This window comes from Podarcis muralis, chromosome 2 (genome assembly GCF_964188315.1).
Source record: "Podarcis muralis chromosome 2, rPodMur119.hap1.1, whole genome shotgun sequence".
NCBI classification, from domain to species: Eukaryota; Metazoa; Chordata; class Lepidosauria; order Squamata; family Lacertidae; genus Podarcis; species Podarcis muralis.
The window spans coordinates 40,849,055-40,867,648 of record NC_135656.1 but is presented as its reverse complement, the minus strand read 5'-3'; the positions used below and the strand labels follow the sequence as shown (position 1 = coordinate 40,867,648).

Sequence of the window (18,594 nt, the reverse complement as noted above, 5' to 3'; positions counted from 1 at the left end):
AAGGGGTTGAAAATTCAGGTACTGCTGACCTCTGTTTCCCCCCACAAACTCTAAGAATGAACAAACCAAAGAAGTAAGCATTTTGCTGTAACAATCTTCACAAACTACCAGTGATTCTGTGTACAGTGCTGGGGCAATTTAATAATGCAGAAATATGGAATCTCACATGAGGACAAAACTATTAATAGAACACAGTCATCTGAAGAATGATAATTGAGACCATTGAAATGTACAGGTGATTCAAATTAATGCACACAAGAACACTGATGTGGAATTTTAGAAGCAATGAAAAGGACTTGTGAGGAAACACATAGCAGCAGAACCTGAGCTGCAGCTCTGTGCACACTTTATTGGCAAAAGCCCCATTGAATTCAATGGGACTTAAGGATCCATAGAATTTGGCTAATAGAATGACCCAAAGAATGGAGGAAAAGCTGGACAACCTTAGCTGACAATTGTGAGGTGCTAATGTAACACTGTGTGAGCCACAATGGTTCTTACTCCTTGCATAGTTAGGGAGTTCTGAGAGTTTGCATGTGCCCACCACTTCTGTAACACAACTTGTGAGGTGGGTTGTACATACATACAAGCATTCACCACCACCACCCTTTGTTGAGGAGAAAGGGTTGAATGAAAAGTGCATAAATTAGGCTTTGGTTAATTAAACAATATATCACCTTTTAAACTGGGAGTTTTGTTTTTGTTTGTTACTATGGTATTTTTGTGTGTGTTTTAATATTGTAAATTGCCCAGTGATCCTCAGATAAAGGGTGGTATACAAATTTAATCGATGATGATGATGATATTGTTGCAGCTTAAACCCTTATAATTATATTATCACTAAATGAATGCAATATGCTTAGAATTCAGAATCGTTGCTCGTTTCACAGCCAGTTATACACAACTTTTTAAAATATACACTGTGATAAAATATAGATATGAAAATGATGCACATAGCCCACTAGTGGTGGTGGGGAGACTCCTATAAATAGTAAGCCATAACCATACAAAGTGACACAGGATTGTTTTAGAACATGAAGACAAATCAGCACATACAAGGTATATGAATACACATACCATAAAAGCTAAAATAATGCTTACTTGTGAAAAATATGTAAGATACATTTAGGCAAATGATCTCTGATACTGGTAAATTGTGTTTCTTGAGTTCGTAAACTTTGTCTCCTTTGACAAAGTATAGCTTCCTGTGTAACAAAAATCTGTTGATCTTAAAAGAATGTAAATTCCTTCTGTTACTCCTTCACTGTTAAATGGTCACATTCTAAATCAATATCTAGCTTGACAGAAGATTTAGTCTTTTCTGTATCTTTCAATACATTGACACACAGAGAGATTAGTGTTTGGAAATTATTGTGACATATTTAGTGAACTGGCTTGACCGACCTGTCTTTGGACAGGCATATCCCAGCATGTTCTAGCATTGTTGACAGATGGATTCTGGGACTTCTGAATGTATGACTATGAACATCTTAGTGACAGAGATAGAAAGAGAAACAACAACCCTAGACCATAAACTCAAGGCTAGACTTTAATTTGGTTTCCAAGTGTCACATTCATTCACTATTTTTGAGCTTTGAATCACACCTCTGTGTCATTGAAAATACGAATGTTTCAAATGCAAAGCAACAAGAAAAGAAAAAAGTCCACCTCAAGAGGGAAAACCTAGATTTAATAAGGGGACTGACAAAAATAAGTAAACAATGAGTACTGAATATTCTTATACATACCTGCTGCTGAAACATATTAGATTTCCCCAACAAGAGCCATGCAACCCCAGTAAAATGCATATTCACAGATAATTTGATTGTCATGAGCTGTATCACTGGAGACTGACTAGTATGACTGATAAAGATTCAATAGCTGAAATGTCAAGCTTATCTTAAAGACTTAAATGAGAAATAATCTGAATTGTGTAGGCTCTGGTTCAGCAAACAGCTAGCTCTAAATGTTGAATTAAGTTTTCAAAAGGTGGGATGACAACATTTCATAATCCCATGAGTCCTGGTTTAGTAGGCAGCTTAACTCTAAAAGTGAAAAGAATGCAAGAAGAATTAATGTTGACTGGTTATGATGGTTATATGCATCCTCTGTGCTTATTTATAGAAGAGGTGGAGCACCTCAGGTCCAGGGGGTCAAATGTGGCCCTCCAGACCTCTCTGTCTGGCCCCTGGAACTCTCCCCAGGCCACACTCATCACTGGCTCTGCTTAACACTCAGTATTTTTGCCTGGCTGGAATGTGCCCTTGAACTCTAATGCATTGTTTGTCCTGATGGAGGATAGAGAGGAGTTTATGTCTTATATATAGAAAGTAAAATTTACATTTGTTGCTCTGTCCATTTTTGCCTCTTGCCCTTACTGGCATGTGACCATCAGAAGGGTCACAGAACCCTTGGGCTGAAAAGGTTCCTTTCCACTGATATAAAGGAATATAGGAAGCTATCTAAAACTGAGTTGCACCATATAGCTAGATCATGTACCACAAACCGGCAGCAGCTGTTCAGGGTTTCAGACCAGGGTCTTTTTCAGCTCAATGTGGAGGTGCTGGGGATTGAACTTTGGACCTTCTAGCATGTAATGTATGTGCTCTACAACTGAGCCATAACCCTTTCCTGACTAGATTGCGAAGGCAGCATGCCTCTCGAATGCCAGCTGCTGAAGGAAAGGAGTGGGGTTATTGCTTTCATGCCTTGCTTGCCTTCTCAAGAGGCATCTGGTTAGCTATTGACAATTTATCGCTGTCGCTTGTTGGCTAATGATGGACCATTGGTTTGATTCAGCAGAGCTCCCCCTGAATGCTCAACAGGAATTTAGCCAGGAGAATTCACCACAATCTGCTGAGTTTAGTTATTGTTCCAGCTACAGAACAGGTGTTTAAATGACCTCTAGAGAGAAAAGGAAACCCTTCCTCTTCTTCTTGCTCCCACCAGCTGTGATGATTGGAGGCTGATAGGCTGGAACAGAATATTTCCTGAAGCACTGAACAAAGAGCAAACGTACAGAAATTGAATGGTGGGGAAATAATTCTAGGTGTGGCATTAGTCAGGTCCACTCAGCAGCAGTAAATGTCTGCTTTAAAACTTTTAAATTCATTTTAGGCCACAAGTATATTAATAATCCTTGTGGTGTAATGTAGTAGCTGGCACTGATTGTCCATCATGTTGCTTTCAGATTTTCTGGGGAAAGTTGCTGTGCTTATAGAGCACTGCTATTAGAATGAGATGATACCTGCAGTCCAGGGCACTGGCTACTCTCACCTCATTCCTATAGCTCTGCTACAAAAAAATCTTGCTGTCTTTGGATACTCTTGCTGGTTGAAAATGCTTGTTCTTTTTGGAAAACCCTTCCTTCCTCTCCAGCTCCTCACCTCTGATCCTCTTGTTGTGTGTTCCCCCCACAGCATGTGATTGCCATCCCGTGGGTGCAGCTGGAAAAACCTGTAATCAAACCACAGGGCAATGTCCCTGCAAAGATGGCGTGACAGGCATCACTTGCAACCGATGTGCCAAAGGTTACCAGCAAAGCAGATCTCCCATTGCCCCCTGCATAAGTAGGTGGATGCGCTTTCCAACATTGGTACCATAACGTAATGGATCCTAAATCTGGTCTGCTTACTAACACCTGATTGGATAGACTTAATTAATTTAGCTAGAGATACTGTCGGCCACTTTTCACATTGCAGTTTTCATGGGTAGTAGTTACAGGTCCACATTGTGAACCTAAAACTTCAGGTTTTAAGGCACATTCACTTCCACCACTATTTCAACTTGCTTTTGCAGTGAAAATGCACACTGAAGAGCTGGGGCTAACAGCAAGGAAAGACGTATATGAACCTGGAAACTGGGATAGGTTTAGTGAGTACACAGTGAAACTGTGTAATGTATACCCATTAAAGCTGTAATTTGTGCAGTGGCCCCGTGTGTTGTATGTCCAGGTTGCATTTTGCATGTCTCTATGTATATAAATATATGGATGAATTATACAGATATCTTATTGATCACACTAGTAAGGTGATGCGAGTACAAGTTCCCACTTAAACAAAAGGTTTCAAAGTTCAAAACATGATTTTCTGTGTTGCAGAACCATTTTTTCTAGCAATGCCAGCAATAAACTATTACTGTTTTTAAATTATGTTTGATTAAAATCATGTTTGGGCGCAGTCAATGTTTTCCTCCTAAAAGCATTAGCCTGGGTTCCATCATTGTTCAGAGCAACTTTCATACCAAAGCAGTTGGTTCTGTCTCTGTCATACAGAGAAAAAGAAATCAAAGACCAAAGCAACTTTGAAAAGCCAAAAAGAAACACAGAACAGCCATATAATGGCCATTACCCTGTTTCCTTAATACTAATGCAAAAATAAATAAGGTCATGGTTGAAAGAATCAAGTCTTTGAATAACTTCTCAGGATGCATTTCTGATAATCTGGAATAGTCACGAAAATTTCATACTCTTACACTGTTATGGATTATTTATGGTCTGAAGGCATATGATGCAGCAACCTCGCTGCAGCTGCCCTCTCCCTACAGCTTCTTTAAAATAAAAGATGTGAGAAACATCTGATCATGGATCCTCTTCATCACATACAGTATGAGACTCTAGAACTCACTACAAGGAACTGAAATTAGATTATTCCTAGAACCAAATATGGCTCCAGGAAATATATGCCTTTCTCTTCTCTGATGGAGTCCTGATTACATCAAAATCATTGGAGACATTGTTCTTGTTTGCTATGGTATTTAGATGGACATAACTAGATGTGCTTGGTGAAGGCTAACTCTAGGTTAGCGCTGCACTAAAATGTACATGCACACACTTGCTGAACACCCTCTCTGGTCCCTGAAAGTTCATTTGCACAATCACATTTTTTTCTGACCACTTTTGAACTTGTGAAAACGTTCATTCCTGGAGAGAGTAACAACTTTTACCTTTTCTTGTTTATCCTTCCCTTGTTTGCCTTTTCTTCTTTACCACAGAGATACCTGTTGTTCCTCCCACCACGGTGGCCAGTAGCACAGAAGAACCTGCAGGTATGTTATACTTTTGTTTTTATCCTGTTCAAATTGTGTGTGTGTGTGGGGGGGGGGAGAATATCCTGTTCCAAAGACAAGATAGATCTGCTGACCAAGTTATAGCAACAACAAAGTAAGCAGAACTGAAACTTATTCAAGGCTTTTTTTTACTGCAGGTGAGGAGGAGGTCATAAGCGTAATATTTTGGTTTTTTCATTTAACAATAAAATAATTAACATTAAATGTCAAGAACGGGTTGTTACATAGCAAAAGAAATAGTGTTTGTGTAGTATTGTATGAAAAAACAGGCTCTGGGAAATAACTAAGTACATAGATTTAAACTGCAAAAAGACATGAAAAAGGCAAAAAAATATATGTGTGAAATGAATGGCTAGCAATCCCAGAAGTCTTTGCACCAACCTTTGAGGCTTGTGGAGAGTTTGAGAGAAAGCTTTGGAGGGAGTGATTGTGGTGGAGTTTGGCAGATTTTGTGGAGTTTGGTACTTCAGGAGACCAGTCTGCCCCCCTTGTCATTTTTTCAACATCATCCTCTAGCGATGAGGAAAACTGAGAGCCCCCATTGCCACCATTCATGCCAGTTTGGTAAGTGCTGCTGGCTTTTCAAGAGTTTCCAGAGGTTTAGAGGGTGTTTACAGGCATTTTAGATGGTGTCCCCCACTATATGTGATTTCATGTATATGTGGAGTACCTGGGAATGTAAACTCTGTGTAAGTGAGTAAGTGAGGAGACGCCTGTAATGTATTACCTTTGGTTGGGTATTTTACAGTCTTGTGGGTAGCCTGACCTGGAGCAGAACAAATTTGACAGACAGATGGAAGTAAAGAACCAGCTGTTTAAATATGTTATTATTGTATCTTTTAAGGAACATTAGCAACATCACTGTTGTGGTACTCATTTATTCTTGTCGTCATCTGCTACTTTCAGTTTAGGCTAAAAGCTATAGAAGTGCAAGCTTTTATTCTCTTTTCACAGAAAATTATTTACAGGGTGGAGAGGGAGTAGTAAACACTCAAACTTGCAACAGTATCTCCTGGATTCCTAAATTTTAAAAAATTATTATTTATTCATTCCCCTGCGTATATCATTTTCAATGGAACAATCCATCTTTTCAGAAGCAGATTGCAGCACAAGGCGCCTTCTCTTTAAAAGCACAAGGAAAGTTCAGCCAAACTGAACAATCTGATTGGCGGTGGGTCCCTAAGTGCATGATATCCCTTCAGTAGCAATTTTATTGACGTTTTTAAGCACCACTTTAGTCAGAGAGGATGAGCTCCCGTATTTTATCATTTTTCTTTGACTGCCTAGCCCACTTGGGAGTGTGGCACCTTTCAGATTCCATCATTGCACACTTCCCCAGAAGTCCACAACACTGTCTTGGCTACATGTCACTTGGCATAAGCGCAGGTGATAGCACAGCCACCCCTAAATGCAATCTGAGGGCTGTCTGAACATTGCAATCCAAAAGAAGAAATCTGGATGGAAGTTATATGTAGCAGCCCATTGGACAGAATCACTTTGCCGCACTTCTTCAAGAGTGTGTGTTGTTGTGGATAGAGTGCTCTGGTCAGACTGCAACATTCAGTTTCAAATCCTCAGTCATGAAACTCACTGGGTGACCTTGGGCCTGTCACTTATCTCGAGGTTTAATCTGCCAAACAGGGTCGTTGGAATAATAAAATGTGGGAATGAATGCCAATGTGGGGAATCAAACTCCTTGGAGGAACGGCAGGATATAAATAAATGCTCAAGTTGAAAGTGGCTCCAAATCTGAAAGAAAATGGAATGTATATTTTGTAGAGAAATCTCAAATGGATCACGAGCCAAGACCAGCTTTAGTGTGAAAGAGAGAAAACATTGCCATTGCTGGTTCTGCACCAGGGTTTGCTTTAGTTATATAACATCTGCATTTGACTGGAAAAGCAATTAAAATTCATTTGCTTTTATAAAATTGCTCTTTGCCAACGTTTTGAGCCAGCAGCCTTGCTGAACATTTTAAGCTGAGCAACCTGGACATTTTCGACTTCTCTCTCATTTTATAATTCTACTCCTAGACCTTGTCTTGCTGCTGGAGGGTAGCAATGGGCAGGTGGGCAATTCATAGGATAGCCGTGTGGCTGCTTAGACAAGGATTTAGTCTCTCACGTTGGTTATTGCAGTGCACCTTCAAAAACACGTGGGAAGTTTGGGGGAGTATGATACAGTGGTACCCCGCAAGACGAACGCCTCGCAAGACGGAAAACCCGCTAGACGAAAGGGTTTTCTGTTTTGGAGGCGCTTCGCAAAACGAATTTCCCTATGGGCTTGCTTCGCAAGACGAAAGCCCATAGGGAAATCTCCGGGGACCTCTTTTAAATGCTAGCGGTGGGGAGCAAAGCCTTCCCCCCCCCCCCGGCCTTCAGAAGAGGTCCAGGAAGGCTGGCGGGGGCCGAAAGGCTTTGCTCCCCACCGCCAGCATTTTAAAAGCAGTCCGGGATAGCAGGGAAGCGCTTCCCGCTATCACGGACGGCTTTTGAAGGCAGGAGAGGTCCGCGAAGCCTGGGCGCGCGGATCTCAGCGCGCGCAGGCTTCGGCATGCCGGCAACTCACCGCAAGCAGCGGCAGCGCTGCCGCTGCTTGCGGAGAGGTCCGCGAAGCCTGGGCGCGCGGATCTCAGCGCACGCAGGCTTCGGCATGCCGGCAACACTCAGCAAGCAGCAGCAGCGCTGCCGCTGCTTGCGGAGAGGTCCGCGAAGCCTGGGCGCGCGGATCTCAGCACACGCAGGCTTCGGCATGCCGGCAACACTCAGCAAGCAGCGGCAGCGCTGCCGCTGCTTGCGGAGAGGTCCGCGAAGCTTGGGCGCGCTGATCTCAGCGCGCGCAGGCTTCGGCATGCCGGCAACTCACCGCAAGCAGCGGCAGCGCTGCCGCTGCTTGCGGAGAGGTCCGCGAAGCCTGGGCGCGCGGATCTCAGCGCGCGCAGGCTTCGGCATGCCGGCAACTCACCGCAAGCAGCGGCAGCGCTGCCGCTGCTTGCGGAGAGGTCCGCGAAGCCTTGGCCGGACAGCTTTTGAAGGCAGGCGGGGGGGAGCAAAGACTTTCGCCCCCGCCAGCCTTCAGAAGAGGTCCTGGACCTCTTCTGAAGGAGGGCGGGGGGGCAAATGTCTTTGTCCTCCCTGCCTGCCTTCCCAGGGGCTTTTAAATCGCCCCGGACAGCGGAGAAGTCCTCCGCTGTCCGGGGCGATTTTAAAATGCCGCCCGCCAGCATTTTAAGATCGCCCCGGACAGCGGAGAAGTCCTCCGCTGTCCCGGGGTTTTTTAAAATGCTGGGGGTGGGAAGAAAAGCCCTTGTCCCCCCCCCCCAGCCTTCAGAAGAGGTCGGGGGACAGACTGTCCCCGGACCTGGTCTGAAGTCGGTTTCCCTAGGAACGCATTAATTGATTTTCAATGCATTCCTATGGGAAACCGTGCATCGCAAGACGAAAAACTCGCAAGAAGAAAAAACTTGCGGAACGAATTAATTTCGTCTTGCGAGGCACCACTGTATGCTGCAGTTCATCTTTGACAGGTTACTCATGACAGGTCTTGGTAAAATTGCTTCTAGCTTTGCTGGCTTCCTGTTAGCTTCTGGGCCCAGTTAGCAGTATGAGTGATGAACTTTAAACCAGGGTACAGGCTAGATCAACTACCCCCAGCATTTTGGAACTGAACATTTTGGATGGGTGTTGTAGTCCATCTGAAATTCTTGGAGGAGGAGGCTGGGAAGAACTTTGTCTTAGGGCCAGTATATCCTACTGATGGAGCCCATCCTGTGGAATGCTCTGCCAGCAGTTGGCTCCTTTGCTGCCGTTTTTCTGGCAGTTTTTAATACGTTGCTTCTCTTTCTTTCTTTCTTTCTTTCTTTCTTTCTTTCTTTCTTTCTTTCTTTCTCTTTTGGCAGTATAGTGAGTAACCAAGGAGTTGGCTTCTGCTGTTTCTTTCTACAATTATGTTCTCAGTGTAGCTGCACTGTGGGGGTGTGCCTGTTGTCCTAGTATTGTGCCTTTGTTAGTGGCAGTACTGCAGGTTTTATAATGATTGTGCACTGCTATACTTGTCACTTTTGTGGTAGAGAATCAATCTATAAATTGAGAAATGTTGCCCCAAAGATGTAATGATTCCAGGGTGCGTTTTTGCTTTTGCTTGTATGTCTGCGTATGTTATGGCTGTTGTTTGTTTGAGTCATCTCAATCTGTTTGCTATGTAAGCACTTTTCTGTGGTCGGTTTGCTCTGTTCCTAGCACATTGGCCTCTGGCTTGTGCAGCAGGTATATCTGTGGAGGGCTACTGAATGGGAATATAGCTCTGGCTTCAAGCAGAGGATTGTATTGTTGGACAAGATGACTAGAAGATGCTCTGACATTCACTCTGAAGGGGCTGACCAGGCAGGAATTTGGCTGAGAAACAGGCACACCAGCCATGTCTGTGTGAGGGATGTGTGTGTCTCTGTGTGTGTGTGTACGTGTGTGCATGTCAGAGAGAGAAGAGGGGGATGGATTGATGAAGAGGAGAGAGAAAGAGAGAGAGAAAAAATGGGGAGTGGGAGTGGCCATGCCTACTTTTTGGCCTTGGCCCTGACCACAAGTGGTATGCAGCCCCCAACCAATATGGCCCCCAGCCCTGAAGTTTGCCTAGCCCTGATTTAGTGCATTCCAACTGAGATTGTAGACATGGATTGTTTCAGCTAAACAAACCGTCATTGACTTAAATGAATTATTCCATATGGCAAACTTGGCCTGTGAGCCACATTACGAAGTTCAGCACGACTTACCTCTCTTCTGGTGCACCAGCATCCTGCCTTGCCAGTTTTCCCTACCAGTTGCTGTTAGCGTCATTCATTTCTGGCTGCAAATTCTTTCCTGGATTATAGAATTGCTGCTGCTCGAAAGGCTAATCTGTATACCCTGGGCAGCTACTGGAAATAATAACTGGAAAAAATTCTTTGCTCTGTTGTAGGGCTAGGGTTTCCTGTAGGTCTTATCATGTTCCTAGGATTTCCCACAAAGTATAGGAGCAGAATAGTGTAAGATATGACCTGCTCTATCTTGGCTATCTGTGTGCTTCATTTGCAGCAGCTGTGATATAATGCAGTTACGCAAATGCTTGGACTGACCTAAGCTGGGCAGGACAACAGCCCAGAGGCCATACTGTAGGGAACATTCTTTCTCTGCCCCTGGAGATGGGCTGCATTTGGCCTTTCGATTTCCTCATTTTGCAGTTCCATAAACACTTTAGCTGAGAGAAATGGGGGTAGGAGAGAGAAGGTGGGGAGAAAACTCTGGTATTTTTCCTGATAATCAGGAAGGCGAACCACTGTGACTCTGGAATGGCTATGTTGACTGACCTTGCCACTAGCATTGTTATACTTTGTAAAATACAAATTCATGTTCTAAATTAAATACATGACAATTCAGATTAGAATGATACTGTAGGTTGGTGGTTTAGAGTTGTTTCATCTGACATGCAACCAGCACAATTTCCACACACACCCCAACAAATATTTTTATTAAACTTTTAACATGAAAATACATTTAATTAACATTTGCAGTGGGATTGTCATTTTACACAGGATCAGCTACATGAAGGATTAGACCTCTCCAGAAAGTTGTATGGGCTGTTGGGAGTAGGCATAAATCCCACTGTTTGCTGATAAAGTCGATGAATGGGTGTCATATAGCATAGAATGAGTCTTTTTTGTGGTTCCCCCTGCAAGCTGGGCATGGCAAATTAGTTTTTCTGACAGGGCTACCTGCCAGACTCTTATCTAGCCACTTGCAGGGAAGAAACTAGGCTTTATTTCACCCGGGTCAAAGACTCACTTTGGTACCCCCTCCCATGCGCATTTGTGTACACACACACACAGAGAGGCAGGGAACCTCAATGGCACCCCTCTGGAGGCTTCACCCAGGGCAAAAAAACTTGGCTACCCCCATAGCTATGGCTCTGCCACTTGTCATGTGAAAGGTGTGCAACTAGTACAAATATGCATGAGGACGCTCAATCCTATGCTTGTTTCTTGGTACTAAGTCCCATGTGGGAGGAAGTCCAGTCATAAGGAGCAGCAAGGGAAAATGTTACTTCAGGTAGCAAGGATACCTTTGAATGGCTGAGGATGGTAGAGCTAGACAAAATGATCTCTTGCAAAATATGTGCAGAAACAAGGACAGATGAGGCTATGGAAGGTTTTGAATGCTGAAGACAAGAAGAGACTTAAAGATGAGGGCCAAAAAGTCAAAGTTTTGAGAGAGCTGAATAATTTTGGGAGGCAAAGGGAAGGGAAGTATATCAAATAGAACACCAAGGCTTTGTGCCTGGTCAACTGGGTGTATGGTGACACTGGTAACGGACAAAGAGATGATGGCTTGGGAGGGAAGATGAGAAGTTTGTTTTTGGTCACACTGAACTTGAGACTATGTTGAAGCATCTAAGCAGAAATATCAGAAATGTAGTTGAAAATGCACACGAAGTATTCCCTAGCAGGGAACCTTTAGTCCTCCAGATGCTGTTGGATTACAACTTGCATCATGTCTGACCATTTACCATGGTCATTATCCAACAACATCCGAAGGACCACAGGCTTCCCATCCCTGCCCCTATTGTTATCATGTTGCAGGGTTCTGTTGGATTCCAGTTTCCTTGCTTTCTGAAATGTGAAGTACCTTGTGATACCTCCATTTGAGCTCTGATATGATGAAGCAGCAAAGTGGGGAAGACAGATGCTGCTGCAGTGGGCTCTGAATGAGATACTCCGGTGCTAAGCAGTACGCTCATGCTTTAATAACAAAACATCTTGGCTGCTCCTTGTCCTTCCTGCCTTCATACCCTAATGGGAGAGAGCCCAAAATGGCATTCAGCAAGTTAACGCTATCCCCTTGCTTTCAGCAAGAACACTTCACAATGGAGCCCCCTTACAATGGAGGGAGCCGAAGGTCATGACAAGGGTTAGAAGGCGCCCACCGGGGGCTATGACTTGCTGTCAAACATAAAGCAAAGTCCTTTGTACACCCCACCGCCACCTCTGGGTTTGAGCCCTTTCATTCTGCTTTGGTTTTGCGGGTGGATATGGTTGCTTTTCCACAATAGGGCATCTTGATAGAAGCTAGAAGGGAAGGAAACAGGTGTGGGTACCCTTGACAACTGCATTCCATTCTCCTCTGAAACACTTCCATATAGTAGAAATTCTTCATTGTCATTTAAAATAGATGTGCATTTTTAATATGCCACTTTCCCACAATTCTTTTACAATACTATTCTAATTCCCAATAATTGTATCATCGTTTTGGGGTGGGGGTGAGAGAGGGGTTGATGCATGATTTAAAAATAAAATGTTTGTTCCGAAGGGAGGTCCCATATGTAAATTTACTCCCCAACCCAACCCAAATACAGTCATACCTCGGGTTGAATGTGCTTCAGGTTGAGCGCTTTCAGGTTGCGCTCTGCGGCAACCCGGAAGTAACGGAGTGCGTTACTTTCAGGTTTCGCCGCTTGTGCATGTGCAGACCATCAAAATGATGTCATGTGCATGCGCGGAAGTGGCAAAACGTGACCTGTGCACGCGCAGTCGTGTCTTACATTCCGGAACGGATCCCGGAATGGATCCCGTTCGCATCCCGAGGTACCACTGTAAAAAGTAGGTGGGAACCAAAGATGGTATAATGATTTCACTTCAAGATTGGCTTTATGAATGTCACATAGGCAGCTTGCACTTTTAGCCGTGGGGTGAACCAGGAAACATGAATGAAATTTTGTGTAGCAAAAATCTATTGAGCAGAGTCTGCCATCAGTTACTCATGCAAGTCCCTTCTCTTAAACTGGTAGTATTACTCTGGATTTGCTACTCTTGGAAGTGCAGTGAAATATGGATGTGCTCCGGCTCTTCTCTGGAGCTTGAAGCTCAGTACAGAAAGGAAGCAGATCATCCATTATCTCACACCACACTTCCAAGTGCCTGGATTGCCTCTGAAGCTCAACATAGTTGTTTTATTACCTGTATGCCTTGTTTTTGTTCTGTGGTGGGATGCAAGTTAACATACATGGATTCACAATCAGTGTGCCATGCAGGCACTGACAAGGATCAGAACTGCTTTGCTTAATCAAGGTTATTGTATCATGTGCCTCCAGACTGTTTTCTGGAACACATAAGCGGTAAGACACTGCCCCTCCCCTGCTAGTGAAGGGTCAGGAATCTGGCAATCACAAATTTTAGCAGGCTATCTAGACCAGACAAAATGTGCAAACCCCTGATGGCCAGGGCTGAAGTAATCCCAAGTGTAACCCACCTTCCTTTTTTGTTCTCTTAAACCCAGTTTCAGTGTGATGGTATCACTTTCCTTTCTGGAGCCCCAGCAGTATGTTCTCTGCTTCTAGAAGCCTCTGAAGGGTGAATAAGAATTTTAAAGAAGTACTGCTGCCACTCAAGAAACAGAAACTTCTACGGTCCCCGTGGCATCCAGTTCAACTCATTGTCCCACTCTTGACCACATACTATTTTCTATCTATCCTTGGACTAACATTTTGCTGCTTCTTTTCATATGCTAAAGTCTTGCACAGTTGGACTTGCATTGGATTGAAAGATGGGAGGTGTATTCCAGCCCTTGGAAGGGTGAGCTGAATACTTGGACAATTGTTGTTTTGGGGTAATTTGGGGAGCCCAGGGAGCAGATGATTGTGCACTCCCCCTTCTGCTACCCGCCATCTTGCAAGGTTTCTAAAAGATTCAACTCACCTTTCACTTGTTTCTTATTCCTGTCTGTGTTCCCCGTCATCTGCAAATGACAGGCAAGGCAGAAAATCTGCCCTATGTTCAGACAGTAGGAAAAATCTCATCAAATTGGTTTCCTATTCTTGCTTTTAACTGGGCAGATCTGAAATCAGCAGGGTTGTATTCCTTAAAGGGAGCCGTAATCAGGAACTCTTAAATTTGCCAGCACACAGCAGTTCACAAGTACACCCTCATGAACTATCATTTGGCAACCCATGAACAAGAAGAAAACTCTTTCTGCTTGATTATAATACTGTGGTGGCTATGAGTATATTCTCTTGGGCTGTAAGGCTGCGGGGACAAGGAGGGGCCACAGACAGATTTATTAATGGTGCCTCGGCTCCCACAGAAGCCTGCCCAAGTCTTGATTTCCGTCCTGGCAGCCCCAAGTGAGAGGCTTTAATCTAATTTCATGCCTTATTTGCGCCAATTTGTTTTTCAATCAATCTTGCTCAGCAAGAAGAAAGGATATAGCTAGGGGCTTATTTGTTCGGTCTTGTTCCAAGGGTGAGGTTAATAGCAGTTATGCTTTGCTGGGATTGCTGCAGGGTTCATGGAGCTTTACTTGTTCACTTCAGCTCCCTGTTTGCATCTGGCACATCTTCTTCTGCCCTAACTTTACATACCAACCACGCTTTACATACCAAGGGCACTTGAACCAGTTTGAGCAGCAGAACCCTGCAACCTGACTTCAGTAGGACTTTTGTTCTTAAAATAGATTATATGTCTCTGCAATTGTTGTTGTTAAATTTATTACAGGCCCTTCACCAGCAGATCCCAAGGCAGGTTACAAATAATTTAAAATTCAGAATTAGGAAGTTACAGTTACTAATAAGAAGCACTACAAAGCTGCTCAAACACGACGAACAGAGCAGGAGCCATGCCAGGCATGCTGTAGAAGTGGCAAGAGAGAGGAAGCCAAACTTCCCCCTTTCCATTCTCCTAGATCTCATCCAAAGGGGTGTGGTGCATATTCACCCCCATGGGTCAGCTGGGTGTTCTTCCACTGCAGGAACAAACACAGTGGGGAAAATATCTATGAAGGGCAGGGCCAATTTACCCTGCTTTGTGTGAGACATGGAAGCATGGGGAGAGGAAGTGTGCTTCTTTAGAATATCCAGTGTGGCTCAGAGGGAGCTGGTATCAGTGAATTAGCATTTCTCAGGACAAAAGCTGTAACTCTGCTCTAGTGAATCTGTAGAATTATCTAGCCAGCCTCCTCGGAATCACCTTGAGCATATGAACTGCACCTGCAACATAGAATGTAATTTTGCACATACAATTTAGGACTAGCAAAATAGTGTCACCCCGCAATCGCTCTGGGATTCGGGGAAGACCACTGTCAGGTTTTAGAGCCTGTTTGTGAGAGCTAGTGCTTTCACATAACAGTTGGCTCTGGTTACTTGTATAGCTTGTTATAAATGACATGTCTGCACAAATGCTGCCCAGTTGCAAGACTGAGGCAGCCTTGCACACTTTAAAAGGTGATAATGGGGGAGCAGCTGGTACGGGCCTTAGCTAGTGCCAAACTGTGGAGGAAATCCATTTGGTTTAGCCATTGTCTCTACTGCTACAAAGCAAGCAAGTAAAAACCAGATGGCTATTGAACTATGTTCTTGTTTCTTACTTCCATTCTCCAGCTGCTAGAAGGTTTAAGGAAGTCTGGACATGTTTAGCCAGGCCAAAAGTAAATAGATATTTATTTGTTTGTTTCTGTTATTTATGTATTAAACATTTGAAAATACTGATAAGCCCTGTACAAAGAGTAGAATAGAAAAATCTCTGCAATAATGGCATTCATTCTAACATGGGCATGCATGATATATATGCTATAGAAAAGGAAGAGTAATATTTGACATGTCAAGTGTGATGCTATTCTTGAAAATCAAATCTAAAAAGATACATTAAATGGTTCCAGAATAGCTTTTTAAAAATTGAATAGCAGAGTCAGACAATACACTAAAAAAAACACACACACAAAAAATTAACAACAAAATAATTTATACAAGTCCCTTTTGATAGTAAAGTAAAAAAAAAAATCAGAAGTGGATGAAATGGATTCATCTATAAAATTATAAATGGGATATAAAAACACAATGTACATTGAACCATGAAGGAAATAAAAAAAGAGAAAAAGGTCTTGCCTGTTCACCGACTCCACCAAATAGAATAAATTTTGATGGGATTTGCTACCCATGTGATTGTGATGTCATATATTTAATAAATAACCCTCTAAACAGAGGAGACATTTGACCTCTCAAATATTACACCAGACTGAAAATCTTCATGTAGTTGGTTTATTGTCTTTCCTCCACCACTGACAAGACTTTCGCTTTTTTAAAATTTAAAGAGAGGTATAATAAAATAATATCAGTCAAAGGAACAAATAAAAGTGAGTTTCTCGTCAGCCTGATGTGAGCCCTGTCTGTCAGTGCCACATGATGACATTCCTAATCCACACAAGGCATACTAAGCAGTTTACACATGTATGACGTCACACAACTTGCATAGAGGTTTCATGTTAATCCTGTTCTTAGAATGCCTTCTATGAGGACGTTTCTTCTTCTGTGAAGTAGTTCTCATGTAACACACAGTTAGCGTTCTGTCTGATAGATCCACCCAGGCTTTGTGCTGAATTATGGTACCAAGGCAGAACCACTGCATGCCATTTTCTGCAGTGGGAACAGCATCTCCAGCCCCCAGCCCCTCAGTGACCCGTCACCTTAAGGTTGCAAAGATAAAGGCAGGCTCAATCAATGAAAGACTTGAAGCAGCAAAACATTTGGAGGAAATTGTAGCTACTTGGCAGAGAAAGCAGACACTGGCTCTGCAAAAGCATTTTTACTGTCACCCATGGAACCATTTGCTGCTCTGAAGTTGATCTTGAAGATATTAAAACCAATAAACTCACTCCAAGGACAGATTGAGCCTGAACATAAAATCATAGAATTGTAGGATGGGATGGGACCTGCGTATCACTGAGTTCTTGTAGCAAGAGTAAGGAACCATCACTAACTGATTGGCCTACTTTATCTGAATTGTATTTTAACATGGGAGATGGAAATGGTGCCAGATATTCTGTTAGTAAAAGAACAAGGTTAGCAAAAGCAATACCCCAGGTAACCTACCTGTGAGGTGTCTCCTGCTTTAGCTTTTGACTTCTCATTGCACCCTTTCCCTCCAGCACTGGCTGCATGATTATGGAGGGTCATGTGGCTCATATTTGTGTTTTGGAGAAACGTCTGAAAATGTTCAGATGGTTTATCTGGAAATGGCTATTCTCTCTAACTGGAATTTGTTTTGGGATTTAGTGGAAACCTAAAGTCAACCCTCGTGTCTCATTCCTTTTTAACACTTTGATGTGATCAGCTATGGAGAATGGGTAATTTTACTAGTTCTTTTCCTGCTCCTCAGAGCAGGATTTTATTACAGTTTTGGCCCATTGTTCAATGACACCATTTCTCCTTCTCTTACATTCTATACCTCATGCTGAAATTGTGGCCTGCTGCAGGATTTGGGGTCAAGCAGCTTCTTATAAAGGGGTTTGGAGACCTGGCTTTGCAGCTGGAACTCAAAGCAGCTGGAGCATGCAGTTCCACAGAGACTGGATTAACTTGAAATTATGCTGTCTGTTGACTCGTTGGCCCATATTTTCACTATGTGTGTTGTACTGTATAGAACTTAGTAGCTACCCAAGCAAATGCATTGATCCCTTTTTAATGAAGTGTGCGCATGGTACCCACTGGTAGTTTTCTTGTCATCTTTAGCTGTTCGATCTTCTCAGGAGACAGGTGCTGCCTGCTCCTGCACACTGGGTGTGACGTAGTAGCACAAGAGAACAAGGAATTTTACAGGCATGGAAAATGTTTAAGCAGTGTTCTTATTTAGGGTGTTTGATTCATCCAGCTGTAGAAACAGAGCCAACTCCTCCAAAAGATCAGCTCTGAAGTCTGCTTCACAGGTAACTTTCATGTGACTTGGAGATTATCTGTAGTGTTCTGTCTCACCTAAGCATGTTATCCTGCTTAAAACTGTATGGCAAATTTTATGTTGGAGCTCATTGCCACACGACCCGGAGACATCATGTCTCTGTGTTCTCCCCATCCCAGTTTGTTTCTCTGTGAGATACGTTCTGTTCCTGAATCAGACACAAGTGCAACAGTGCTGAATAGTTCTGAGAAATCAAGATGATGATATTGATGATGACCATTCTGAGTGGGCAACTGGTGAGCAGCCATGAGAAATGAACCCCAAGAAATGTGAATACATAGGGAAATAAAACATGAAGCAGAAGAAGGAATAAAACAGATGTGCTGTGAACAATATGAACCAATCTCCCACAAAATACAACCAGAATATCATGTACTGCAAACATGTCCACTTTGTCTCTCAAGCATCTGGCATTCCATCTGGGATGATGCATCCCAGCTGACACAAGAAGTGCACTTTGTCATAGGCTCCAAATAGCTCTAGCACCGCTGCTCAAGAAGTGTTTACTGCTGTGCGGTTTTAGTGCCAGGCATTCTGATTATCCTATGATCTCCATCTCCACATGAACACCATCCTATGAGCACAGACAGCAGCATGCTGGGAATTCCTTGTTCAAGGATTAGTAGATCATAGAAGGATCAGGGCAGGGAGGTTTTTCAGGCAAGGCTGTGTGTCAGTTGCTGCCCAGCACATGGAAACCCTAATGACGGGTTTTTAATGATGTCCACACTGTGCAAATACAAGAAGCACTAAAACTGATTTGTGAAGGAATCGTTCAG

General features: G+C 43.2%; 2 protein-coding genes across 7 annotated transcripts in view; one reads left to right on the top strand and one right to left on the bottom strand.

Annotated features, from left to right (window-relative positions):
* Positions 1-18,594, bottom strand: part of STX8 (syntaxin 8) — a 120,741-nt gene that overhangs the window by 2,840 nt on the left and 99,307 nt on the right. The window lies entirely within an intron of this gene.
* The window catches only part of NTN1 (netrin 1), a 127,896-nt gene that overhangs the window by 88,285 nt on the left and 21,017 nt on the right, over positions 1-18,594 (top strand). For 4 of the 6 annotated variants that reach the window (XM_077924318.1, XM_077924319.1, XM_077924320.1 and 1 more), the window contains exons 4-5: positions 3,420-3,569; positions 4,993-5,046. In XM_077924318.1, coding sequence (XP_077780444.1) covers positions 3,420-3,569; positions 4,993-5,046 — 204 coding nt within the window. The remainder of the gene's footprint in view (positions 1-3,419; positions 3,570-4,992; positions 5,047-18,594) is intronic. The other 2 variants (XM_077924322.1, XM_077924321.1) reach the window with 1 other exon arrangement.